This window comes from Numida meleagris, chromosome 2, assembly GCF_002078875.1.
Source record: "Numida meleagris isolate 19003 breed g44 Domestic line chromosome 2, NumMel1.0, whole genome shotgun sequence".
Lineage (NCBI taxonomy): Eukaryota > Metazoa > Chordata > Aves > Galliformes > Numididae > Numida > Numida meleagris.
In genome coordinates, this window is record NC_034410.1 from 44,362,860 (window position 1) to 44,389,985 (window position 27,126).

A 27,126-nucleotide genomic window follows, 5' to 3' on the forward strand; every position below is an offset into this window, starting at 1 on the left:
GCAGCCACCTTAAAGAACCATACATCACATAGCCCTGGTTGAAGCTCCAGCCCCACAAAACCCATCAGCCTAGAGGTGCTCACAAAGAGCATATTCTCTTAATAAAACACATACAATCCACTGGAGGCATGGGGGTGTGAAATGCGACAGTGCTTTACAAACACAGAGATTTCTCTCTAGAAACACCCATGGAGATTATGGCAAGCATAAAAAGGACTTTTTTTAATTGTGATATTTCAACTCGGTACTACGCCTGGTCTACCGCACCAGATTTCTTTCTGAATCAGATGCTAATAAAACCTCTGCTGACTCAGTAATGAGACAGAAAGCAGACACAGCATGAAGGAAAAAAAATAAATACACAAACATGCCACCTCTGCCAGAAGAGAGGTCAAATCCGCTAAAATGGAGCAATTTGCAATGCAAAGTGGCTGCCACAAGAGGGAGGTACCATTGCACTGAACTGGGCTCACCGACCTCAGCTGCATGAAGTGCAGAATGATGAGGCTGAGAAAGGTGTTCAAGATCATAAAGTCCAACCATCAGCCTGACCTACTGAGTCTCACCACTAAACCATGCCCCAAGGCACCACATCCACACATTTCTTAGACACCTCCAGGGATGGGGACTTCACCACCTCCCTGGGCAGACCGTTCCAATGCCTGACCACCCTTCTCCATGAAGAAACTCTTCCTCATATCCAATCAAAGCCTTCGACTGGAGCACACCGTCCCCATAAGGCGCTGTCCTGTCCCATGTCACCTCATCATCTCTTCCCTGGCTCCAGAGGAGCTGTTCAAGGGCCGGGAAAATCTTGGGCACATTTGTGCTTCAAGATCGACAGGAAGGGCCAACAGAGAAGGTTATCTCTGCCGGTGTTGACTCTGAAGATCATCCAATGCTCTTTGTCCTTCCACCACGAAACAGACTGAGATGAGTGAATCACTCTTGGGGACCAGCCACTAGACAACGGCTAGAAGACATTCTGATTATACGTCATCATGGACTTGGGCCTGATCTGACCTAGCTGAAACTCTACTAGGAGCACACTGCACACAAGCAATTCCACTTTCTCAGGAGCAGAAGGGGTACAATTCTTATGAGCGGTACCTGTGCATCATTCAGGGAGTAACTGAGACTATCGAATGACATAAATGCATTTGGGAATCATTTAAGATGCCTAAAGATTGTATTTCTCGTCCCCAAGCAAATTGATTTTGTTCTGTCTTAGCCTTCTCTTGTGCTGCGTGAGGCTTGTGCACTATACTGATGCTGCATTTATGCTGCATTTTATTCCCTCTAAAAACTGAACTGGAAAGCCCAAGAAAAAGATAATTCCAAACACGTGCTTAATCTGAGACATGGGGTCAGTGAAGACAGCTGCAAGCAGGCAGACACCAGCTTGTGTCCTAGGCTGGGGTGTTAATAACTGCAGTTTCCCCCATGAGGCTGCTGCTAAAGGAGTGGTCTCTCTTCACACAACTGGGCAATATAAGTATCATTTAAAAAAAAAAAAATTCTTACCAGCTTCTACACAATAAGAAGTGGAAGACTGAGGGCTGTGTCCTGTGATTCATCTGATGCTCAAAGATGTCTCTCCAGCCTGGCACAGCTCCAGGACCTGCCAGTGCACTTCCTCCCCCTGACAGGCCACCTGAATTAGCAGCCCTCCAGCAGTAACAGTTCTTCAGCAGAAATACAGACTAACAGCATGTCCAGAGCTTGTTGCACTCCTTCCTGGGAAACTTCCAGCTATGCCTTCAGGCATCAGGTAAGTGAAAGCCAAAAGGAGAACACTATGAAATAACAGCAAGAAAGAAATGAAAAAAAAGAGATGGCTTGCCTCTGAGAACCTTGTGCTCGTTACCCTGGCTTGCAATTATTCAGACATGGGTTATTTCCATTGGCAAAGCACAAGCTAGCAAGGCATTAATCTGAGCATCTCAAACACTTTAGGATTAGTCTCACACACATTCTTTCAGTGGGACTGAATGGTCCCCGAAAGTAACAAATGCCCATAGTGCACAAACAGCATAGGATCTATGTTTGACATAGTCCAGGCCTACCATTCTGCATGGGAGCCAGAGGATTATCTTCAGAGACTGCAAAAAGCTGAGAAATTTCCTTGACAGATGATGTTAAATTAATGAGGCTGCCTACCCATGTATTTACAGTGAGCACTGCTGATGAGTCCTTGCTCCCTGAGCATTTTCCTGCTGCTTTACCTGAGGTCACTCCAAGTACCAAAGTACAGAGCAACACTGCAGCACTGCAGGGATTGCGTGGGGGGTGAGGATGACCTCTGCATGCATACATGCTTGGGCTTAATGTGTATCCCAGGCTGCAGTTCCATCGCTTAGTCAGAATTTGTTTTGTAAAATAAAATGCAGATTTTGGTCATCAGACAGATTGGATCACAGCTGAGCTGGATCCAATTTTATCAAGCGTGTCTGAGAGACCCTTGAAAACATGATTATGTCCTTACCCCAGATATGTAGCTTTCTTTAACAGACAGTCCAGCAGAACTGAGTCAGTGCTGGGAAGTGATCTCTGACTTTTAAATGCCCGCCTCAGATACGCCATTAGAGTTGCCATCTATAATTTGCAATTTTTTGGCTCTCATCAAAATATCCACATGCAGCTTAGGTATTATTGTTATTACTGAAAGACCTTCTCAAGTAAAGATTACTTATAGATGAGATGAATATTGAACAAATGTAATCTATGGATTAATTAGCTAAAGCCCTATGTTAATCAGAAAGCAAGCAAGAAAGAAACACTATCTCATTAAGCATTTAGGAGCATGTTGTATGTGCCTCCAGGATTCAGTTACCCTCTCTCCATAACACAACTGCTTTTTATTTAACACTTGGAGGTGTGTGAGAAGGCTAATGTCCTCATATGTTAAAGCTCGAAACTGTCAAATTATGTAGCAGTAGTCATTACCATGAGGAGAAACAAACTAAATGGTGTAGGACCGAAAAGTTAGCTCCAGAACTCCATAAATTGCTCACATTCTGCATAAAATCCTGACATTTACATAAGTAATAGCTGGATTCATGATTGTGCATTACTTATTCATACCTTGTGTGGAGTAACTCCGAGCTAACAGACTAATCCATTAATCCTTCCCAGTCTGTAATCCTAAGAAATCATAAACCCTGCAAGACACTTTATCCTCTTACGAAAATCAAACTCAAAAGCTGAGGAGGATAGCATATTTGATGCTTGTGACCAGCAGTGTTTCACCGCTGTACAGATATGTAAGCCTATGTCAGCCCTACACGGAGTTGTTTTGGGATCTGTCACTGGTTTGATGCATGCATACCAATGTGGAAGGTCCTCCTGTGCAACCTCCCTCAGAGCACACAGGATGTTTCAGTGATCCCTCAGGCCTGCCGTGCTGGTGTTTGTTGCAACATTTTTGTGTATATTTCCTTTAATGAAGCACCTTCTATCATCACAGAAAGATGAGTGTCTAAAGGACGCGAAATGAAGTACATTTTTTTCTACTTCAAATACAGCATTTTGTAGAATATCACAGCTTAGTTGTTTTTTTTCTTCATGAATACTTCAGCTTTGTAAAAATTTTACTTTGTAAAAAGTAAGATTTTCTTCTCTTTACTCTTTCTCTTTTTGACCAGTGCTCACTGGCTTCCAGCCTACCTGAAATGCACTACAGATGCCATACCACATGGGCAAAAATAGCACAGAGATGCAGGGATATCGCCATCAGCCTGACTCTGGAGCAAAATTACAGATCTCTAAGCACAGACAAAAATCATGAAAATGAGGAAAACAAGGCAGGTGTTTTTGTTGGTTAGCTTAACCATACTAGACTTTTCTTGGATGTCATCTTGCATGTCACCACTTCACTGCATTAAACCCTGCTCCTTGGAGGTTCCCCAGGCTCACCTGCTCAGCCTGTCTTTTGCATCCCATTACCTCGTATTGCCCAGTCCTCCTCAGCCTCTCTCCACGAGGATGTGTGCCAGGAGGGACAAAGACCATCAGTTATTTTTGTCTTTCTTATGTGGCTGCAAAACAGCCATAGGTGGACTGCTGCTTCTGGAGGATGAAGGCAGCATCAGCTGGGGTGCAATTTTTGTTTAGGATTATTTGAGTTTCTCAGGCAAAGGGAGAAATAGTTCATGTGCAAAGGGACTAATGTATAATGGGCAAAATCTGAAAAACAATGTTGGGATTTCACCTTATGGTTAAGCAGTTGATCAACTATTTTAAACTCTTTTCATTAGGAAATGATTGCCAGACACTAGGCACCTCCCTCTCTCCATATGAATGACATCAGTGAAGCTGGCAGTGTGGAAGACAATGATCCCCACCTATAAAAAGGGAAAACGCTGCTCCCTGGCTTGAAAGGGTGCTGTTTGGTCATGGACAACTTTGCTACATTTGGCAGTGTCAGTGCAGTGGAGGGAAAACAGCATCTGTGCAGAGCTTGTTGCAAATATGCTGAGCAAATGAACAGCCATGCGAATGCATTACCTTACATGAAATACAGATAACATTCATGCTCTTTCCTGCATGCTGGGATTCCCCATTAAGATCCTCTCTTACAGTGCAGTGGGATCTCACCCTTGTGCAGCAAGAGGTGCGACGTGAGGGCTGCAGATTTCCTCCAAGTTTTTTGCGCCCAAAACACCTATGGCTGTCATCATAACATCATAACCTTGCCACCACCTCTGTGAACAGGAGTGCAGATTATAACATCAGAGGGCAGGCATTTCAACTCAGCACAGGATTACTTTGGCCACGCTTTCGGTTGCATTGGCAGCCCAGGAGCCGTTGCACTGGGGGCCGAGCGCTGCTTCTCAGGAATGGAGTACACAGACCTCAAAGACACAGAAATCCACAACAGAATGAATCTTCAGTTCCCATCACCTTCTGAAATCACATAACCAGGATCTGTGGGGATGCCAAGCCACACAAGCTGTCCTAGAGCCTGTAGCTTCCCTGTCTTAGATGATGGATGAATGACTGCTCGCATGGTGGGGTAGAAACCAAGTAACGCAGCTTGCTCCTTCCTGAAGACTTTGAATACCTCCAGCAATGAGATGCTTACCTGAGTGTGCCATGAGCATGCAAACAGTGCTAGATGTTCCATGCTGGAGAAGGAGGGTGCCATATGGCAGAAGCAGTGCCAACAATGAGAGCAGTGCTGGTTCTCCAGAAACCTGTTTTTCAGCTAACAAGGGCAATGAAGTTCCCTTTGGGCAAAGGACACTTAGGGCTGAGGTTCGAGGCACCTGAAGTGGCCTGCAGAAAACTTTCTCCAGTAGCCTCCAGCTATCAGCAGGTTGCTCTGTCTTGCCCAGAGCAGTATTAAGTAAGTCAATGGCTCAGTGATGACATCTTCAATAATTTTATAGCCTACTGCTATGTAGAATTATAGTGAAACTTGTCCACAGGGAATACCTTCAAAGACTTCAAGCCCAGTCAGACCCACGCGGGTGTGGGGATGCATGCTGGAAATGCCCTGTGTAATGAACCTGTAGGGTCAGACCAGTTAATAATATATGGGCACATAACATACATTATGTATTTAGCTCAGGCGAGCTGAGCTGAAGTCAAAGGTAGATCAAACTATCCGTGAGATCAGGCTTAAAATACTTGAAAGGTGTTTGTGGACCAAAATTCAGCAACAAAAGTTCACCTCCAGAAACTCTGTGCTGGGGACACATTGACTCGAGTGAAAGCTAAAGCTGGTGCTGAGTCCCCCTCCTGAGGCTGTTGCTGGGGCAGACAATGAGTTTTAATGCAGAGGTAACTCAGACAAACCTATTGCCGATGGAGCCCATCGAAAAACTCAAGCTGCAGGGTGCAACACAATACTTTGTGGCACAAAAAGACCTTCCGAATGAGGGTCTCGCATTAATTAATTAAGCGTTGGCGCACCTAGAAGGAAAAGCTATCCCATTTTACCAGCAAGAACAATGAGTCTGCAAAGGTCACACAGAGCAGAAGGAGGGAAGGAAAGAGAGAGCCCGTGTACTGGCTGCCAGCTCTTCTTTGCCTGTTCACTCCCGAGACCCCTACAGAGGCCACAGGTGGAGGACAGTACGATCATAGAGAGGCACCACACTGAAGTGTTTAACGAGGTGCAGAAGAAAACCAGCAGGGCTACACAGATTGAGACAGGTCAGTAAAGAATATAGAATGAAGACAGCTGATACCTTCAAAGCCCGCAGCCTGAGGCTTATGCCAGAACTAGACGTGACTCGTGTCTGTGTTTCATATGATACCACCAAGCATCCGCCCTGGGGCTTTCCTTCATGTTTAAATCATGGAATGCAATGTAATGCTGACAGCTGCCTTTCAGAGGGAGAGGGGAGAAGAACTGAAAGTGTTTGGGTGGGCTGAGGCAGAGCTGCGCTCTGCTCTGTGTGCCCACATGGCTCTCACACTGCAGCTCAGCCTCAGCAGGACACGCCCGTCTGCCTGCCATGCCCAGGAGGGGAGCACATGGAGCTGGAGCAGGGAGTGACCCGCCTATGATCGGGGTGCACAGTGGCTGCTGCGTCCGTGCAGAAGGCAGAGGCTGTCATGGGGAAGAGGAAGAAATGCAAACTGCGGGACATCATGGAAGATGGTTGGTATCACGGCAAGATGATTTCAGTTTGGGACTTTCCAGGTGTACCATTTTGCAGCTTCCAAAGATAGTGCAATTTCAGTTTGCTCATGAAGGGAAATTTTGTCAATTTTCCAAATGAAAGGAGATATTAAGAACGTTACTTTAGAGAAAAATACAATGTGTAATCAATAAAGAATGCTCTGCCAAGCTCCTCTCGCACTTAGGAACCTGCTGTGTAAAGCACTGCATGTGCAAATCCCAGCAACAAGTGCAATTACTCTTTGTTCTTTGTCTTGCAGTTGGAATAGAGATCGATGGACAAGTCGAGAGTGACTCAGAGAGTGAAGGTAACCTGGAGATTTAAAAACGTGGTCTTGCTTGAAATACAAGAGGTGATATCTTTCTTTTTTCTCTCTGTGTTGTGGCACACCCTACAGCAGTAACCATTTCGTAAGCTGCTTGTAAGCACCCAGATTTTTCCCTTGTGGTTTGACTTGCAATAATGATATATAAAGCAATACTCTTAAGAAGCCTGCCCCCCTCATCCATGCTCTTATAGCCCACATCCCTTGGTCATCACCCCAACCAAACAGTTGTCGCGTCGCCCTGCAACTGCATTGCACCACACTGAGGTCCTGCCTGCCCTGCCTGCAATGCACACCACGATAATACACGGGTGTCTTGATTACTCCTGACCACAAGAAGATAAAAGTAAGAACGTATTGGAGAGAGGCTAACAAAGAGAAATAGCTAAGGGGTAGGATTATAACGCTAAATAAAGAGAGACAGCTGAGAGGTAAGATCGTAACAGCACTAGATAGATGGTATGAATGGATAGGCAACTGCAAAAATGGTTCACAATCATGTCTGTACAGTCTGTGCTATCCATTAAGCATGAGGAATTAATTAGAAAAATGACTGGTTTTTTTTTCTTAAATCATATTCACCTTTCCCATACAGGCAAACCAGAAAATAAGATAAAGGTAACAAATGAGTGTTCCACATTTACCCAAGTATTTGATAGGCTGCAAATGAAAACAGTGATGGCTGACTGCACAAAATGCACATTTTTTCAAAGAGGGTAGGTGGTGGTCTTTTGATCTACATCAGCTGAGACTTACTATCACATAGTAAGTGAAATCTAACTACCGGCCCTTAAGAAATGAGCTGAAAGATCCTTCTCATTCCCAATGACAAGTATGACTACCATCTCTTACTATCTTTATATGGCTAGCAAGCAAAAACGATTTGCTTGTCATTAATTTCTGTCAACAAAAAGGGAAATGTAAATTATTGTAAATTAAATGTAAATGTAAATTAACCAAAAGAAAAATGTAAATCCTCTGCTTCCATTTTCCTCTCCTTTTCGGCTGCTCATCTTTTACTCCAAATCCCACCCCAGCCTAATTTCCTTCTTCCATTACAATTTCTCCAACTGTGAAGAAAAAAATCAATGCCAATATTACAAATTTCATTTTCATGTGGACACTCTTTTTTTAGTTGAATTTTGGAAAACTAGAAGCCAAAAGAATCTGAAAACCTTGCTATTGATTTTAATGAACTTGGTGGCAAAAGGGATGGAGTTTTTTGAAAGTTATTTTCCCCCTTTCCATTATATTCCACAATTAAATCACGTTCCACTTCAATCCTTCAAACTAGAAGTGCTTCTGAATCTGTACAAATTAGTTTCTTCCTTTGCAGTGCTAGAGAGAATAAAAAGTTTCTTCTTCCTTCTCTGGATATAGGCTTCCTATAAAAGGGAAAACTCAGAGAACCAAAAGGTGATCCTGCCTAAGCTGTACCTTTTCTCTAGTTTAAAGAAGTAAACATCTTTGAAGGTCTTCGCACCAAGCAGCACATTGTATACTTTTTAACTGACTGCAGTTTCTGTTTCCACTGCTCTGATGTGCTTACATGTCAAAAAGATGTTTATGCTTTCTGATGGATTGTCTTTTGCTTTTGTAACTAATTTCCAATTTTCGTATGGTCACACATGCTAAACTGAGCCTCACTATCTTAAATGGGAGTTGGATATGGCCCTTGGGCAGGGCATAATGCAAAGCCCACCAAAGTAAATGGGCACATGTGCAGTGACTTCCCTGGGGCTTGCACCAAGCATCCTGCTGGCACTTCTCTGGTGAATCCTTATGGTGTCAACACAGAAAGCTAAGTGTTTCCCAAAGTGCTTGCTGTTTCATTGCTTTTTTTTTATCCCTTGCAGAAGATGAAGTAAAAGACAAGAGATCTAAGAAACAGACCCGCAGGGAAATTGTCAGAGCAAACAGACTTGAAAGGAAAAAGTCACAGAAAAATGAAGAAAATGAGAGCAAAGAGGAAGAAGATTGTCCTCAGCAAAGCAGAGCTTCTAGGAGGAAAAACCACCGAACAAAAAAAAGTGATGGAAAAAAGGAAGGAGAAGGAAGAAAAAAGGCTTCTTCCAAAGACGAAAAGGAGTTAGAAAATAAAGAAAAGAAAACAAACACGAAAGGAAAGGAGGAGGAGAACAAACAGAAGAAAGGCAGGAAAAACAGGTAATCTGGCAATCCCCAAGCAGTGCCAGGTGACAGCCCTGCAGCTGTATGGGCATGCCACAAGCCCATGGCGCATGGGTCATAACAGCAAAAACAACGAACTGCAAACACGTTACTACTTCCCAAAAGGGTGAAAAAAATCAGTGTAAAATGCCATGTGGCCAAGCCCTTTCCAAATTCTTCTCTCGTTATTCTTTCTCAGCCAGGGTCAGACTCGCACTACAAGGCAAGCACTCTTAAACAAGACAGCTTTGATGTCTCAAATCAGGGTACATTTTTTGTTTGTCTGTGGAAACAGTAAGGTTAAAAGGCATCTCTCACATTTTCAATGCTATCCCAAGCCACATCTGGCTTATCCCAGGCATGAAAAACATTTCTCCAGCTCCAGCTCTAGCACTAGACAATGCTTCTACAGCTGCAGTGAGGTCCAAAGCACAATGTCAGGTGAGTTATGGTGGTCGGGTGGGGACAGCAGTCCCCACGGTGGGCAGAATCCCACCCTTGCACACCAGCCACTGGCTCTGCACATTGCACTGAGACCTGCAAGATTCTCACTCCTGTGAGTTTTTCCATTTTGTGCCCTTAATTTTACATGTCTCTCCCAGCACCTCTTCCAACTCTTCCAATTCATCCGACGAGGAATCGCTGTCAGAGGAAGAGCTTGCGATGCTGATGGAGGAGGTGGAGCAAAAGAAAAAACTCATCTCCACCATGAGAAACAAGCCCTGGCGAATGATGAAGAAGCTCTCTGTGCTCAGGTACTGGGAACCCTCCGCTGCTGTCAGCTGCACATTGCCTCGCCCAGAAATTGCATTTTTGCTGATGTTACTGTAACACTTCAGACTTGGAAAAGCGACCAGCAGCTGAACCTGGTCACCCTATCTGGGATTAAAGGATCAGAGTTAAAATGTGGAATTTGATTTTCAGTCTCTGTAACCAGAGAATGGACGAGGTGCAAATCTGTTCAACTGATATCCGCCGCCAGGTCATTCTACCCTTGTATTTAAAACCAAGTGACTCACTGCTGTCAGTCTACTTGTTAAAGCAAACTGCACCCTGCCTTGCTTATTCATGCCCATTGTTAGACAGAAATCAAAGCGGCAGGGTGATATGTTACTTCAGAGTTCTCGAGATGGTGCTGCTTGGAAAAAAAATAATGTATAATTTGCGAATGTTTGTGGAGCAACGATAACTTCTGCCCACGGGTTATAGAATCATAGAGTTAGCTAGGTTGGAAAAGATCTACAAGATCATCCAGTCCAACCATCCACCTAGGGAAGGGCTCATCACAAATGGTTCCTGTGTTGTGGCAAATCCCAAATATTTTGATTAAAAATAATCTGAAATCCTTTTTCCACCAGGAGACAGTTTCAGCTCCCAAAATAGCATTGTAAGGTACATGCGCCCCACAGGGACATGGGGCTTGCCAAGAGGCTGCCCAGGGCTGCTGTGATGGGCTGCAAAAGCAGGCAGTCCCCACGTGCCTCTGCTTCTCTTTAACATGCCCAAGGCCAAGACCTGCTCCATCTTCCCTTAGCATCAGGAGCCATGAACACCAACAATTATTTCTAAAAATCTGGGTAAGGCTCTGTACAGGAAAGCTGCATAAAGCAGTTTTTCTATCTCACAGGCATGCAATGAGCCTGAGCTCATTACAAAAAAAAAATGTTATGACCCTCAGAGTCAGAAGTTCTTGCAAGAAAAGGAAAAAAAAAAAAACAACAGTATTGTTTCTGGCACATTGTACCTTTGGGGTAAGACCCTGGCTAAAATTCTGCCAAGGATCACATTTGGCAATGTACCTCCATCCTTTCACCTTATCCCTGGACAGTGGTAATCATTTCCTCCCTCCAGTGAACCTAACCAAAATTGTTGCGTTGCCTGCACAGGAGGCTCCAGAAAGGCGCTCTGACAGCTGCATATCCATTGTTATTTTGGTTGCACAAAGTCAACCATGAGACAAGAAAGGATTAGCCTCATTGTGCAGATGAGGAATGCAAAGCACAGAGAGAATGAAACAATGTGTTCAACACTTCCAAATCTGACATTGTTTGCAATTAAAGTCACAAGTGGTTTGTCAAAGGTTATGAACTGAACTAGCTGATTGTTTCTACCAGGTAGAAGTCTGTCTTTCTCACAAGCCTAGGATTGCAAAGGATGTCCCAAGTCCTTAAATTTAATCTCGTCTCATGTTCTTTCAGTCACACCAACATGCAGCATGATTTCATTCACAAACTCAGCATATTCCAACACCACCTACTCTGTTTCTCTCTATTTCCCTTTGAAACCTATTCTAAAAATAATTTAAATTTCCAGTCTGATTTTACTCTGGACCAGTATACACTTGTTTCTCTGGCAGTGCTGGGCCACTTCTATATATCCATGGAGGTGTTTGTGGAGGGAAATTCTGCATCTTCTTGGAGATTGTTTAACTAGAAAGTGTTATTTTCTTCTTGACGAATGCACTAGGTGAGAGAAGCTGTCATAGACATGCTGGGATTAGAGAGGCAGAGGTGAAAAGATAAAGACCTCCTTTGCTCTTTCAAATACCTGCACTTTTTTATTTTCCAACTAGGGAGGCACAAGCTTTCGTTGAGAAGTTTGAGGGAGCCCTGGGAAAAGGGAAGGGCAAAAAGCTGTATGCGTATAAGATGATGATGGCAAAGGTAAGCACTGAAATGATGGCAAAGAATGCAAATTTGTTATGTATTCAACATACTTTCATCAGTTTATTAACTCATAATTGGCAAAAGAAATGCGAAGATGTCAGGATAAACCTTCCTGTCCACATTCAGAAAAATACTAGCCAGCTTCAGATCTATGGTGATTATAGAATGAAAAGGGGGAAATCTCCCCTACCTTAATCTCATTGCCACCTTCCCTGAAGTAAGGGAGGGATTGGAGGAGAAGCAAAAAGCACAGCTCTCTGCTTGCAGTCTCCAAAAATGTTAAACTGAGAGACCTCTAAAGACAAAAGGGGCCGTGCCAAACTCCTGCCCTATCCCATGGACTCCTGTGAAATGTCATCCCCGTGGTCAATGCAGAGACAACAGAGTGAACAGCAATAGTATTTTAAGACTGGGGTCGGTAACCAAGTTGCATGTTGTCATGGAGATTATATTGAGAAGGGCAAAATGAAGCCAGGCCTGAGCTGATGGGAGTTTAGTTGCTGGTTTGATGAGGAAGGATCCAAGCTCAGTCTCTTATCAAACTAAAATCTGTTTTAAAGAGTTGGCTTTGCTTAACGCTTCCTTCAGTCCAGAGCTAGATCTGAATTTTCCACTCCTATATAATATGGTAAAATCACAGGGAAACCATAGTTTTCTAAAAGGCTGGGAAAGGGTAAAATCCAGATAATGAATGTGAACATTTAGGGGGCTCTGGGATTGAAGGCAGTTTCTGAAGTAGTCCAAAAGATCAGACCCAGAACAGAGATTTTGCTTTGGACTTTACACCCACTTCTAGCAGCGCTTGCAAGCCCTGGCATTATAAACCCCTACCTCTCTGCTCACAGCTGTCTTGTCTTTTTTCAGAAATGGGTGAAATTTAAAAGAGACTTTGACAACTTTAAAACCCAGTGCATACCGTGGGAGATGAAGATAAAAGAAGTGGAGAGTAAGTAGAAGTCGCTTCGTGCTGTGAGGGGGCAATGAGACATGTTGTAAGGCAGCTTTTCTTTCGTTCAGACCATGCTCTGGTCCATAGGTTTCCTCTCACCATGGGCACCAATGCCACAAAATGAGCACATACCCTGGACAGCACCAGTCTCCTCCTTCTTCATTTTTTCTCTTCACCATCTGGAGGGTCTTTGGCAACACATGGAGGAAGAACTGTGGGTAGATGGCTCTAGGTCTTGCTGAGGACAGTTTAGCCCTCCTAAACTCCTAACCACTAAGTGTCTTTTGTTTTAAGGTCACTTTGGTTCCTCTGTTGCTTCCTATTTCATATTTCTGCGATGGATGTATGGTGTAAACCTTGTCCTTTTTGGATTAATATTTGGACTGGTTATAATTCCAGAGGTAAGTGCTTAATTATGTCTGTAATATCTTGCCCATTGCTTAATATGAACATTAGATTCCTGGCTTAAATAAGGATTTGTAAAGAAAAAGCTTTAGAACAACAAAATATGTGAGGATGATTATTTACAAAGAAAAACATAGAAGGAGGTTAACAAGACAGGAGCAAAAGTTGCACTGAAATCAGTAGTTCTAAAATGCTGCTGAAGATTCTGCCTATCCAGCAGCTAACACAGGAACTCAGAGACCTAGCATGAGGCTATTTTTATGTTTTGACTAAAGTGATAAACATGACCTATGAATCCTCCTAGGTACAACCTCAGGTCTGCAAGTGCCCTAAGATATCCACCGTGATCTTAAACAGATTAAGAAAATCCCAAAGACAGTATGAAATCTTCCAAATATTTCCTTCACCTATCTACATCGTACAAATCACAGTAGAGATAATGAAGTAGGATCAGTTATTCCTGTGTAATTATGAAGGATCAGAGCCATCACATGCAACGCAGTCTTCACTAGATTTGTTGAATCCAATTTTGACAAATGTGCCTTGGCACGAGCGTTCACAGGCTACAGGATAAGGTTGTTGCGGAAAACTGCCTAGGTTTCTGATGGAAAGAGCCAATGGCAAATCCTCCAAGGGGCACAACCCCAAGATAATGACCACAACACAGCCCTGAAAAAGGAGCCACCAAGGGGAGGAAAAATCATTGTCCCAAGTACTTTGTTTGGGAACTATCTCTTTTCTATATTTCTAATTCTGATGATTCACAAGGATGAGTTTTATTTTTAGATTCTTGCATTTCTCTCTGTACTTGGAGAAGGAAAAGGATTTCATAGCCAACTCTATATGATCATTTATTGAAGAATTTTTTAATACAGCCATTATAGTTCTGGCTAAATTATTCAGTACAGTCCTTAAAGGCTGTGCAATCCACAAACAGTGGCATCTGTTCTGTTCAATACAGAATTTTATGGAGCAAAAATGCAGCACAGAGTCCTGAGTACCATGCTTTTGTTTTCTTTGATGTGGTTGTTCACACTATCAAAAGCTAAAGCTCTGTTTCCTCACAGAATGAAGAGACATAGCCATTAGCACTGAAAAATACAAACGTATTTTCTGGATAACTACGCATATGGTAGAAAACTAAATAGCTTTATATAATTTGTCTTTAAAGAATGCATAATTTGTCTTTAAAGAATGCATATTGTTACTCATTGCCTACAGATCTGTTACAATACGGAGAGAAGCTGGGCAATAAACATTTAATCATAAATGATTTAAATTAAGTAGATAGCCCTAAAAAGTAAGTGATAGATGTTATGCTACGATCTTTCTGGGCTAAGAATGCTGAGATATTTTGGCATGGTTACCAGACAGGGTCCATAGCCCTTGATATTTTCTTTATGGACTTAGCTGCTGAGCTTCCTGCAAGGCCTGCTGTGCTTGGTGCCATCAGGAGAGGCTGTGCCATGAAAACTGTTCGTGTCACTCTGTCATACACTTCTTCTCCAAACCTAACTGCCCTTCACCTCACCTTGAGGCCACTTTTTCCATTCCAGACTATAACAGAGAATCTACCGCAAGACTGACCCAGTGCTCTTGACTTCTCTCAAAGGAAGAGTCCTGCATAAACAGATAAAAATAATCCCTTTATTGCATTAGACCCATGAAATTCAAGCAAAGAAGCCTCATGCCAAACTAAGGACATTTAAACTGGAAGTGTTCATGGGGGGATGTAATTCATTTGCAAAACATTTCCCGTGCAATGGATGTGACCAAGGAAAGGGAATACCTCTAGTAATTTGGGTGAAATTATGAACATTTTAAACTGCTTTTCAGGTACTAAGGAATAAAATATATACTAAGATAAATCAAAATAAAGTCAAAGGGGATTTGTTAAGGAAAAAAATACTGAAAAGAAAAAAAAGATCAGTGCAGTGTCTTACTAAACATGCATCTCTGTTATTAATGCTTACCAGGTCCTGATGGGAATGCCGTATGGGAGCATGCCAAGAAAAACCGTACCTCGGGCTGAACAAGCAACAGCTATGGATTTTTCTGTTCTCTGGGATTTTGAGGTAAGTACAAGAGTGTTAATCATAAGAGACCAGTTGAATACATAGCAAAATCCTTCAGAAGTTAGAGGAGCTACAGGGATGAATTTGTCCAAGGATAAATCATCAGCGCATTCGTTTATTCTAGAAGATGAAAAGAAGCCAGCTGCCACTAGTGGAGATTCCCAGAAACTTCTGGCCAAAACAACATGTGCACATTCAGGCACATACGTATGGGCTTGAATTCCTCCTTCTATGAAAGGGTTTCGTGGTATATGTCACAAATGTGTGCATACACACATACACACACTCCTTGGTTTTGCAGGAACAAGCAAACACACTTTTAGTCAAATGGAATGTGCCACATCCCAAGACAGAGCTGGCTAACACCACCCAAAATGTGCCTTCTGGGGTCAACAAGATTCAGTGGGACAAAGTAAAGTGCACTAAGGCCAGTGGATTTGTACAGCTCCACGCTGAGGGATGTGCAAGCAGATTTAGGAACACCATACACTTTTATCTACACAATATTTTTATTAATGAAGCACTAGGGCTGATGTCAGATTTTTCTGTGAGCATTATTAGAAGCCAGTGGCAATGTAAATTGCCCAGTTATGAGCTCAGTGCAACTCGCTTACAGCACATTCACAGTTTCAAGAGGAAAACCACCCAATAAATACATTTCTGCTGTATTTAAAAACCACATAGAATAAATATTACATCTGTATCATCAACTCAGATTCATAATGTAGGGAGAGAACATCTTCCTATACCACAGAGCTTGCTCACAGCCTTTGGAAGAGGATTATCCCCTCTTCATTGCCATTCCCATGTACGAGGGTGAAGGAATGTTGCTGATTTTATCTGAGAGGCCATTAAGTACACAATCAGTAAAAAAATTATCTTGGATGAGGGTGTACCATCACACTGAAGAGTAGCTACCAAGACCTGCCCACTTCACACCTGTGGCTGGGTACACCCACCTGCATGGCCATGCTGACACTAAGGGCTTGGTCCTGCCAGCCTCTGCTGTACAGCCACACCAGCTGCACACCTGGCAAGCTTGAGAAGCAACATTCAACTATGGGCTAACAGCGCACAGCTGAACCCTCTGCAGCATGAAGATGTCAAATTAAGCCACTGAAGAGAGGCTTGCTCTTTGCAGATGAATGGATGCTTACTCCACTGTACTCCATAGGAGAGGTGCAATGGGAAAACATATTTCAGAGCAGGTGTAAAATGATGAGCCAATACTGCAAACCTAAAGAACACATTTTGATAGGAGACAGGGAAAAGCATGCTTTGGCAGGAGATCATATCATGGGTTTCCAGAGGAGAGGAAAGGAACAAATGTCACTTGACACCATGCCTCACAAATGGAGCTTAAGGAACATGCTGGATTATGTGTAGAGAGAGATTCATTTTTCAGTCCCCGCAGTTTGATAAATCAAAAAGATAAAGGTTAGGGGTTCCAAGCTGAGAAGAACCTTCATTAGTGCCTTCCAGAAACATCATCTTTATGTTTCCTGAAGATTTTTTTCATTACGGCTCCCCAGCGCACACTATACATAACATGCTCAAAATCCCAAGGAGGAGGGTCTGTCAGTCATTGGCTTGCTGTATTTCCCCAAGCTGCAATCCGCAGCAGTAGCAGAAAAACATGGAAAGTTATCCTGTACCTGTGGCATTGCACTTTGTGCAGGACAAATGTGTGGCTCATGTTGCACTCAGGGATACCAGAGACGCCTCTAAGCTAGATCCAGTGCACAGCCTCCGATACACATTTCGAGTGATGTCTCAATTTTGCCTTTTCCAAAACCTTGTGTGGAAGAGAGCTTGCTCAACTATCATGGGCAGATTAATCATCTACACTTAATTTACAAGCTGAAAGGCACAATATGCTACGATACATACCAACTTGGACAAGATACAACAGAAAAACAGGGAGAGATCAGGTTAGGAGAACTGCACACTCTTTGAATGTCCCATAGTTTGTACAGTAAAAAATAGGTCTAGTTGAGACAAGGTGGTTGTTATCGTGTCTGAGCTCTGCTTTGCACGGAAAAGAAATGCTTTGATTTTAGTCTTTAGTTGAATTTGCTCAGCAGGTTGTGGCCAGTAAAAGGAATTAAATCTGCAGGGTATCGAGCATCTTCTGCCTCCCAGCTGACAGGAAAAGTTCCATCTCATGGTGGGAAGCCCCTTTACTACAGCATTTCTACAAGATTTGAGTGTTTGATACCGACTTAGAGAAGCAGGTGGGCTAAGCCACAAAGAACAATAAGGAGGTTTTTCTGGTAAGGATGAAACAGCAATAGACAAAAACTGGATGTTAGTTTTGATCCAGTATCTTCTGACGCAATCCCTCTCTTCTCTCTTGGAGGAAGGTAAGCAGGGCACATCAATGGCTCTCAGAGACGGTGGGGCAGCAAAGAACTCTGAATGATACACTAAAAAAAATAAACCTGCCAAGTTGATTGTCCTTGTTTGAAGTTTTCAATTTTCACCAAAAACCTCTTTCCTACAGAGGAACAGCCACATGGCTTACACAAAGTTTTGTGTTTGCTTTTCCTCCAGGGGTACATCAAGTACTCAGCACTCTTTTATGGCTACTACAACAACCAGCGGACAATTGGCTGGTTAAAATACAGGCTGCCAATGGCATATTTCATGGTTGGGATCAGCGTGTTTGGCTACAGCCTGATGGTTGTTATCAGATCGTAAGTGTGACAGCGTTGCCCCCTGCACAGCCCACTGGGGGTATTTCCTAGCTGGGTTCCTCCAGCAGCACAGCACTCAGCCAGGTCCAACTTCTACAGGTAGAGCACAGAAAGCGGCTTCATGCCTGCTGGGTTCCTCTCTAGTCTGCTTCATCCCTTCCTCCAACATTACTACAGGGCTGCCTTGCTGATAGAAGCTGTACATGAAGGTGCCAGGGCAGCAGGGATGCAGGTGAGACTGCTGCTGAGCCTGTCTCAGCCAAAAATAAAATCCTCTGTATGGGCTACGCTATGAAAAGGCTATCCTTCCCTTGCAAGAAAGGAGAAGCGAATGGATTTATACTGCTATCAAAACAAGCCCTGCTATACAGCAGAAAGAGCTACATGAGCCTTTGGCTGGAGCAGAGCATGGGGATTTGCTGTATATTTGCCACCAAATGGCAGCACCTGTTGTCTCATCTTTCTTGAGGGGCTGGTGCTAGGAGCTCTAGCAGGAGTTACACAAGGATTTCAGGGATCAAACAATAGAGAGGAAACAGCAGAAGCCATATCTGCTCCTATGCTGATTAACAAGAATAATCCTTTGCCTCTCCTTGCATGATTTGCTGCAAGCAATTTTGACTCCAAGAGTGTGCACCTACCAAAATCTCACTAAAATGCTGTGTTGCAGTGAGCGTACTGGACAGCAGCAGTGGTTTTTGACTAAACTTATCTAGCTAAAGGTAGCTACTATCATTAACCCTACCCCAGGACCCAGAGGTGATGTAAATAGATTTTCTTCATGCACTAGGTGGTGGAAGCAATGCCTAGCCTGCTTTAATCATCCATATTAGTTTTTCTAAACATTATAGATTTTAATACAAGGCCTGTGTAGCTCCAACAATCCCAACAGACAGTTCAGTTTGTCCTAAATCTTCACAGGATGGCACGCAATGCCAATGAAAGCACAGCAGATGGGGACGATGACAACTTCGTTTTTAGCTGGAAAATGTTTACGAGCTGGGACTACCTCATTGGCAACCCAGAGACAGCAGACAACAAGTTTGCATCCATCACCACAAGCTTCAAGGTAATCCCTAACCAGCATTTCTCAGTTCACTCCTGGAAATGCTCCCAGCATCTCTTGAAAGCATGAATAGCATTTCCAACAACAGCCTGCTCCACACTTTCCTTTACACATTCATACCAGCTCTTGTAAGGAGAAAGCAATAAATAAAAGAGCCATCAGTCAGCATGTTGCTACTTGATCTGGAAAGTAACTTCATCCAGTTTAACCTCATTCAGACCTAATGCTCCGTGTAAAACCCCAGAGAACGGGGACTTGATGGCACCCTTGCACACAGATAAAACCAGAAGGATTTTTGCTAACATGCATGAAACAATTTTTGGAGTGTAACACAGCTAAGGCTTAGGATGTTGAGTAGGAATTAGCTACAGAAATTGCTGTTAAAGTACCATCTTCAATGTAGCCATCATAGCTCTAATTTACACTTTATAGGGTAGGAAACCCCTGATGTTACCTTAGGCTCAGTGCTATGACATACACGCTCCATTTCTGTGAACATCCCTGTTTTTTCAGGAATCTATTGTGGATGAGCAAGAAAGCAACAAGGATGAGAACATCCATCTGAGGAGGTTCCTGCGGGTCCTGGCCAACGTCCTCATCATATGCTGCTTGTGCGGGAGTGGCTACCTCATTTACTTTGTGGTGAAACGCTCCCAGACGTTTTCAAAAATGCAGAATGCTGGGTGGTATGAAAGAAATGAGGTATGGAAAATTTAATTCCAGTTTACTGCTGTGATAACGTTCTTTGAACACTAGCATAAGCATTGCCCCAGCCTGAAGATGGCATCCAAAGCAGAGAGATTCCCTGCCATGGCCCTGAAGTCCCTCTGTAACTTCATGGTTATGTTAGCCAGGAAGAAGATTAGTCTCACGGAGAGTTTCTGGGACAAAGCAACAACTCCTGCTGGCAGGGGAAAGTGCTCTCACAATAAATAGCAATAAAAGTCAGTGCAACTTCAGCAATTACATCACTAATGTAAATGCATCAACCTCCAGTTGCATATTAACGCTCACAAACTCTGTTGTACTAGAAAGCTCTCTGGGTGCTGAAAATGTCCATAATCAGACATAAAGTTAAACTCAAATCTTTTTCATTTCTATTGAATAACAAGAATAAGGTTTTACAAACTGCAGAAAAAAATCAGTTGTCAAAAATCTTTCTGTGTCTAATATAAGAAATTTTTTCTGCCTATGGAAAGGCTTAATTTCAATGCATACTTTATTACCATGTATCTATATATCAAAGCCAAATCAAATTCAAAACAATGTTTTATCCTAATTCCCTCAGAAAACTCGTAAGACAGCTCACAAAATGCTTTGATTTATTGGAGTCCACATTTGCAAAAGAAAAAGAATTACTAGCAACTGAAACTTTCCTGTTGATAACTTAAGATCTGCATGTACACAGTTCTGGGTACTGTTCCCCACTCAGGAAAGACAAATAAAAAAACAAGTGACTGAGACAGAACCTGCAGTTGGCTGTACAGACACAGTCCTCTGTGGGCCAGCAGGCACTGGAAGGCTTTAAAAAAAAGACAGAGCCTGCAAGTCATGCCTTAACTAATGCTGACATGTCAATGACCTCATTGACCACAATGACCCAATGCTTTGCACCACACAGGGAAACAAAAATGAGACTAGGACCTGTTTTCTTGGACTATAACACTGCGTCCTTGATGCACTTGCATTCATATCCACAACTGCCTATCAAAAAGTGCAGGTGCTGAATATGGCAAATAAGCATTAGCATCAACTAATTATTTCTGTGCACAAATATAAGCCAAGCCTCATGCTTCCTCTGAAACTAAAATAAGCAACTAGGAGCTGATGCAGGCAGTAGCATGAGGGATGTGAGGAAACTAAATATGCATGAGCTTGGACCAACCAGGAACAAACTTCTCAGAATTCATCTCTTTAAGATAAGGGCAAAAGTGCTCCCACAGGAGCTGTACAGCTGACACGCAAAGCCAAGCTGGGAGTTGAGCTCATTCTGGCTCCCTCTCCTTCATAAAACCTTCAAGAAGCCCCAGCCAGTCACCTAAAATTTGCTGGCAGCTCTGTGTTTTCCTTGGTCTAAACCTTATTACTGTAATTGGTTGCTGTTAATAGGGAAGAGCAGAAACTAATTTGGCGGCAGGCTTTCACATAACACAACTTTCTCCCCATTACATGCTGATCCTACTTTTGCTGCTCTGCTCTAATAGAAAGTCATTTGCTGATGGTAAAGAGGTTTGTCAGCTTTCTCCCTGGTGAAAGCAGTGGCCTTGCTGTAGGAACAGCTAGCATACCTAATTTTGATAACAGCTCACACTAACATAGTTGCTCTTGTTGCTGTTAGCAGTAACCTTCTCATCTGACAGGTTGAAATTGTGATGTCCTTGCTGGGCATGTTTTGCCCTCCTCTGTTTGAAACTATTGCCACACTGGAAAACTACCATCCTCGCATCGGTCTGAAGTGGCAGCTGGGGCGCATCTTTGCTCTCTTCCTGGGAAACCTCTACACATTCCTTCTGGCCTTGATGGATGATGTCAACGAAAAAGTAAGGGCTGAGCTGAGAATCCAAGTTTCCTAGCATTTTCAGGAGCCAAGGGTGATCGCAGCCCATCTATTCACCCTTCACAGCAACTCCTTCTCCCTTCCCTGTGGGTCTCAAGCATCAAGCTATCCCAGAGAGGGGCTGAGTTGGGTTTTGGTAATAGCTACCAGGCTAAGGTCAGGGGCTCAAGGACACACTCATAGGCCTGTCTCCAACCAGTCTCCAATTTCTTTTTATAGACACACAAAAAGAGGTGTTACAGTCTCCTATAATCACAGACTATTAAGGTAATTTGACTTCTTTCTCTAACACCATTTGCAGTTTCTGTTAATGCAGACCCCAAGGATATGATTTATAATCCTCTTCCCCAGCCCTCCCCTCCTTAGCATGATCGTGGTAGAGTGTTGCAGGCAGATAACTGCAGGAAAGGATAAACGTCTAACTGATCCACAGAAAAAAAAACGACTCCATTTTAGCTGAGATTAAGAGGAATTGCAGAATTTTGCTCAGCCCCAAAGAACAATGAACAAAGCAAGGAAGGAGAACTGCACAGAGATCCCTCCACATATCTATTGACAGTCCTGCTCCCTTGCTTGCTGTGGTCCTCAAACCATGGTTCTTCCACGTGCAGGGAGCAAGTCGCTGGCTCCCCAGAACTCTCTGCTTTTAGTCTGGAAGGGCTGTTAGATTTATTTCTGGTGCAACTCTGTTGTAAGCAGTTTCTTGTATTGGGGTAGTAACTAGAAGAGAGGAGAGGCGAACCCATTAGCATTCTTTGGAGTCCCCATGTACTTATGTTTTTGGCTGAGGTGTGTCTCCATTGCAGCTGGCTGAAGAGGACGTTGTGAAGAACATCACGCGCTGGACACTTTTTGGCCACTATAACTCATCCATGGAGAACAGCACTGCTACCCCACCTCCCCTCGACCCTGCAGATGTGCCCAGGGGACCCTGCTGGGAGACGACCGTCGGCATTGTAAGGGATTTGTTAGGTAGTAAATCTCTGGGATTGTTCGGGATAGGTTTTGGGGTTGATGTTTTTGATATTTCCAGAAGTAAAGTTTTCCTTGCAAATGGCATTGCCCTTCCCAACTCTCACGTGGGAGCACCAAGGTAGCATAAATCCTTGGCCATGGTTCTCAAGCTATGCCCATGAAACCTCCAGCACACAGAAATCTGTAGCACTTTCCACAAAGAAATCGCCTTTCAACTCTCCTGCTCTGGGTGCCAAGAAGTTCTGCAGTTCTTCAGAATAAAAACTCCAGCAAGAATAGATTACAGACATAAACCATAGTAATACAGAGAATTCCATGACAGCACAATTAAAATTATCTTCAGTGTATGTTTGTTTTACACCAGCATTATTGCGGCATTGGCTTTGTGCTTCCATTTTAAGTGCTGCCACACAGAGTGCAGTCAATAACACTAACATCAACTATTTGGGCTAACAGCCATAACACAGCTCGTTGTTCCCAAGCACGGAGGTGAAGTTTAGGCACTGCTGAGTGCCTGAAAACAGGTAGGGTGTTTGCTCACAGCATGCCTTTCTGAAGGTTACTGTCATATAAAGAAACGTCTTAATAAAAAATACAGTCTTGAATGCGCTGCTGAAATTATAGGAGCTAAATGATTTTTTCCTTGCTTTAAATTGCAGGAGATTGTAAGGCTCACTGTGTCTGATATCCTGGTGACCTTCGTAACCATCCTGGTGGGAGATTTCATCCGAGCTTGCTTCGTGAGATTCATGAATTACTGTTGGTGCTGGGACCTAGAGGCTGGATTTGTAAGTCAATGTCCTGTTGGGTCTTATAGCTGAGAAGCCAGAACTAATTTAGGGCCATATGTTCAAATGTGGCAAATAGATTGATTTTCAATGATTCCAGCCTTCATCTGGTCTTACTTGATAATTTAATTGGTGTAGGCAGTCTCTGCATCACTTCTCTGGATCAGTCAGTTTCAACCCAGTAAATACCCTACAAAAATACAGTTCTCTCTCCCATAGCAGGACTTGAAAACATGAAGATGAATTGAAAAAAAATCACCTAATATTCGTACAGTCATTATAACCCCAAACCTTTGGGTCCGTCTATATTAAGTTCCAATTCTCAAAGCCCCATACCTTCCTGTACTCTGCTGGAAATAGGATGCTTTACTCACAGCACAGTTTTCTGATCTATGCTTAGGTTGGCATCATTTCTGCTGCAGCAGAGTAAGGAACTCTTCCTTCTCTTCTCCCCATGCATAACACACTAGAGTGCTGAACTCTTTGATATTCATAACGGCTACATTACCAAAAGTGCCAGCACTGGAGCTGCACAAATACAAAGAAAAACAATGAAAAAAAAAAGGTCAATTGTTTCACATTATTGACAAAAAAAAAAACACACAACAAAACAGATGAATTCAGACAGAGAAGCAAATACCTGGAAATAATACAATTACATCAGAGCACCAGCTGTCTACCCATCCTGCTGGAAGAGTTTCCAGGAGAGGTCTAGACAGGAGCAACAAGGTGGATTTTGCATGTGCTTACTGGGCCTTGGTCAGACAAGGAGAGCTGGGACTGGGCATTTTGCTGCCCATGGGGTTCTTTTAATTTATTCTGGAGGAGGCAGAGAACATTTCCCCTGGTGGGCAATGGAATTCAGAGCCCCCTGACAGCTCCCACTACGTGTGCTCACAGATTTTGTTCTCACTGAAGCTTCTGTTTTCCTCCTCCAGGCCATCCCCTTGCCTCACTTTGTTAAACACCTTTAATTTTTTTTTTTTGGATGCTTTCCTCAAAATAACCTTTAGAGATACCACAAAGGGTTTTCTTTATTCTTAGGAAGATCTCCATTTTACAAATGTCTCTTCTGTACTGCAGGCATTCCTTGATTTATATGTATATAATAAAATAATAATAACAATAACAAACCTAGATATCCATTTTCTACCTCTCAGTGAAATGGAAAAGATCTGTTTCAGAACTCTCCCCTCCTCCCTGGCTTTCAGCCCAAGCAAGCTGCAAGGTGATGCTGCACTCAGATACAAGACCTATCCAGCATCTACGAGGAGATGAGCCAACTAACATGCTCCAGCAGATTGCATTTTGCAAATGAGCCATCTAATCCACTCAGAGCTCAGAAGGAGCAGGGCAAGGCCGTTACTTGCTGGGACTAACCAGCAGAATGATGCTGCAGTCCTTAAAAAAGAGCATTGCTAGAGAGTTTGCAGAGCAATCTGGCAGAAGACAAACTCTCTCTCCTTTCACTCCAATTGGGTCCCATAACAGCTATAGAAATATGAAAGTACTGTGATCTTACCTGTTCTTTTTCTCCTACATCCTTGTGAGATTACTGCTGGTGCTATGCGTATTACTCCACCAGAGCTCAAGTAGGGTTATCTTTTTCACCCCCAGCTTGGGAATGAAACAGGAGCGCAGGATGTTTTGGCAGCAGCCATCTAAACCAACCTGTAGGATACTGCACAATTGTATGTATGTTTTCTAAAGCATGAAGTGAATAGGGCTTTTGCTTAACCTAGCCTTCCTACAGAGACTTTGCTTCTCTCAAAGCAGAAGACAAGAGACATCGAAAGCTTTTGTTATTTTCACGTCAAAAAACAAGGCAATATCAATATCTAACTAAAGATTTAAAGTAGAAGTGGGCAGAATCAAAAGAAAGAGAAAAAATGTAATATTGTACCCATCCCGGGTATTTGTACAGACTGGGGGAAGAACTCCTCGAGAGCAGCCCTGCAGAGAGGGACTTGGGGGTCCTGATGGACGAGAAGCTGGACATGAGCCAGCAGTGTGCGCTGGCAGCCTGGAAGGCCAACTGTGTTCTGGGCTGCATAAAAAGAGGAGTGGTCAGCAGGGAGAGGGAGGTGCTTGTCCCCCTCTACTCGGCTCTTGTGAGGCCCCATCTGGAGTACTCCGTCCAGGCCTGGGGCCCCCAGCACAAGAAGGACGTGGAGCTCTTGGAAAGAGTTCAGAGGAGGGCCACCAAGATGATCAGAGGGCTGGAGCACCTCTCCTATGAGGAGAGGTTGAGGGAACTGGGCTTGTTTAGTTTGGAGAGCAGAAGGCTCCGGGGAGATCTCATTGTGGCCTTCCAATACTTGAAGGGAGTGTATAAACAGGAGGGGGATCGATTGTTTGTGAGGGTAGATAGCGATAGGACAAGGGGGAATGGTTTTAAGCTGAGACAGGGGAGATTTAGGTTAGATATTAGAAGGAAGTTTTTCACACGTGAGGGTGGTGACGCACTGGAACAGGTTGCCCAGAGAGGTTGTGGACGCCCCGTTCCTGGAGGCATTCAAGGCCAGACTGGACGTGGCTCTGGGCAGCCTGGTCTAGTGGTTGGCAACCCTGCATTCAGCAGGGGTGTTGAGACTAGATGATCTTTGAGGTCCTTTTCAACCCAGGCCATTCTATGATTCTATGATTTCTTCCCAAAGTTGTGAGCGTTCAACTCGGCATGGCTCTAACTAAGCTTCTTTTGAGCTTTCAATATAAAAACCAGACTTGTTAAAACTCAACTTCACAAACTGTAACAGTATGAAGTACATGCAAAGTGGGTCAAAAGCAGGCACACTATCCAGGACATTTTGAACATATGAGGTCATTACCCATCATTTTTTTAGAACTATATTCTGTATTGCTATAGAAAAATAAATATTTCTCAAGAAAACAGCAGAACTTTACATATAGTTTAAGCTGCCAGAACTGACCTGAGTTGTGTATGCATTAAAGCATATGTATGTAGAACAGTAGCTATATCATAGGCAAACCTAGCAGAATAATAACTTATAAAATGACTAGTGCAATCAGTAGATTAGAGCTGCCTGTTCTGAATTTAGCACTCAAATCAGACAGGTTACTCCACAGAAGGCAGTATTTTAACTACTGCCTAACCCAGTGCAACATGCCACCTCATACTGACCAGGTTAAGTATTCCTTCAGATTTCCTTTCCCATGCTTTGTGTTTCTGCTCTACAGCAGCCTGCTATCCCAGGATCTAGGGGCATGGATATACATACCTGTTGTATCTTTTGCTTCCCAGCTTATCTCTATGGCCGGTTAAATATTCAATATTTTACTGTGGTGGAACTGCAATTCTGCAGCCAGATAGACCAGCTGGATTATAAAATCTAGTCCTGTGCCATGAATCCTTTGCTTGGAACTGCCTTTGTTAGTAGGGAGGAGATATAAACATGGAGCAATTCTAAGCACCTCCATACATCTATCCAATTTTAAGCAAGCCAAGAGAAGAGAAGCAGCCCACAACACAATAGCTCCAATTCTGCTTTCATAGCTCTAGTTTTCAAGCAGCATGCACACAGTGGGAGCCCTCCCAGAAATCCCTTCATACCAGGTCTGAGCAAATGTGCTTACACCCAGAGCAATAGCAAGCAATAAGCAGGTACCTCTAGCAACAACACATTCTTTTCTTCTTGCATTCTTTTCTCTTCCCACACAGCCTTCCTATGCAGAGTTTGACATCAGTGGCAATGTTTTGGGTTTGGTCTTCAACCAAGGAATGATTTGGTAAGATATTTTCATGTTTTGTTTTTGAATTATTGAATAAAAGCCATCCTGTGGAGTTAGAATGTTTGGGTTTCGG

General features: G+C 43.2%; 1 protein-coding gene across 1 annotated transcript in view; it reads left to right on the forward strand.

Moving 5' to 3' along the window:
• The window catches only part of TMC2 (transmembrane channel like 2), a 30,541-nt gene continuing 9,910 nt past the window's right edge, over window positions 6,496-27,126 (forward strand). Inside the window, exons 1-15 of the mRNA XM_021387942.1 lie at window positions 6,496-6,610; window positions 6,892-6,939; window positions 8,814-9,123; window positions 9,729-9,881; window positions 11,699-11,789; window positions 12,657-12,738; window positions 13,036-13,142; window positions 15,123-15,221; window positions 17,775-17,917; window positions 18,839-18,986; window positions 19,497-19,685; window positions 21,344-21,523; window positions 22,347-22,496; window positions 23,175-23,303; window positions 26,983-27,050. Coding sequence (XP_021243617.1) covers window positions 6,565-6,610; window positions 6,892-6,939; window positions 8,814-9,123; window positions 9,729-9,881; window positions 11,699-11,789; window positions 12,657-12,738; window positions 13,036-13,142; window positions 15,123-15,221; window positions 17,775-17,917; window positions 18,839-18,986; window positions 19,497-19,685; window positions 21,344-21,523; window positions 22,347-22,496; window positions 23,175-23,303; window positions 26,983-27,050 — 1,943 coding nt within the window. The 5' untranslated portion in view covers window positions 6,496-6,564. The remainder of the gene's footprint in view (window positions 6,611-6,891; window positions 6,940-8,813; window positions 9,124-9,728; window positions 9,882-11,698; window positions 11,790-12,656; window positions 12,739-13,035; window positions 13,143-15,122; window positions 15,222-17,774; window positions 17,918-18,838; window positions 18,987-19,496; window positions 19,686-21,343; window positions 21,524-22,346; window positions 22,497-23,174; window positions 23,304-26,982; window positions 27,051-27,126) is intronic.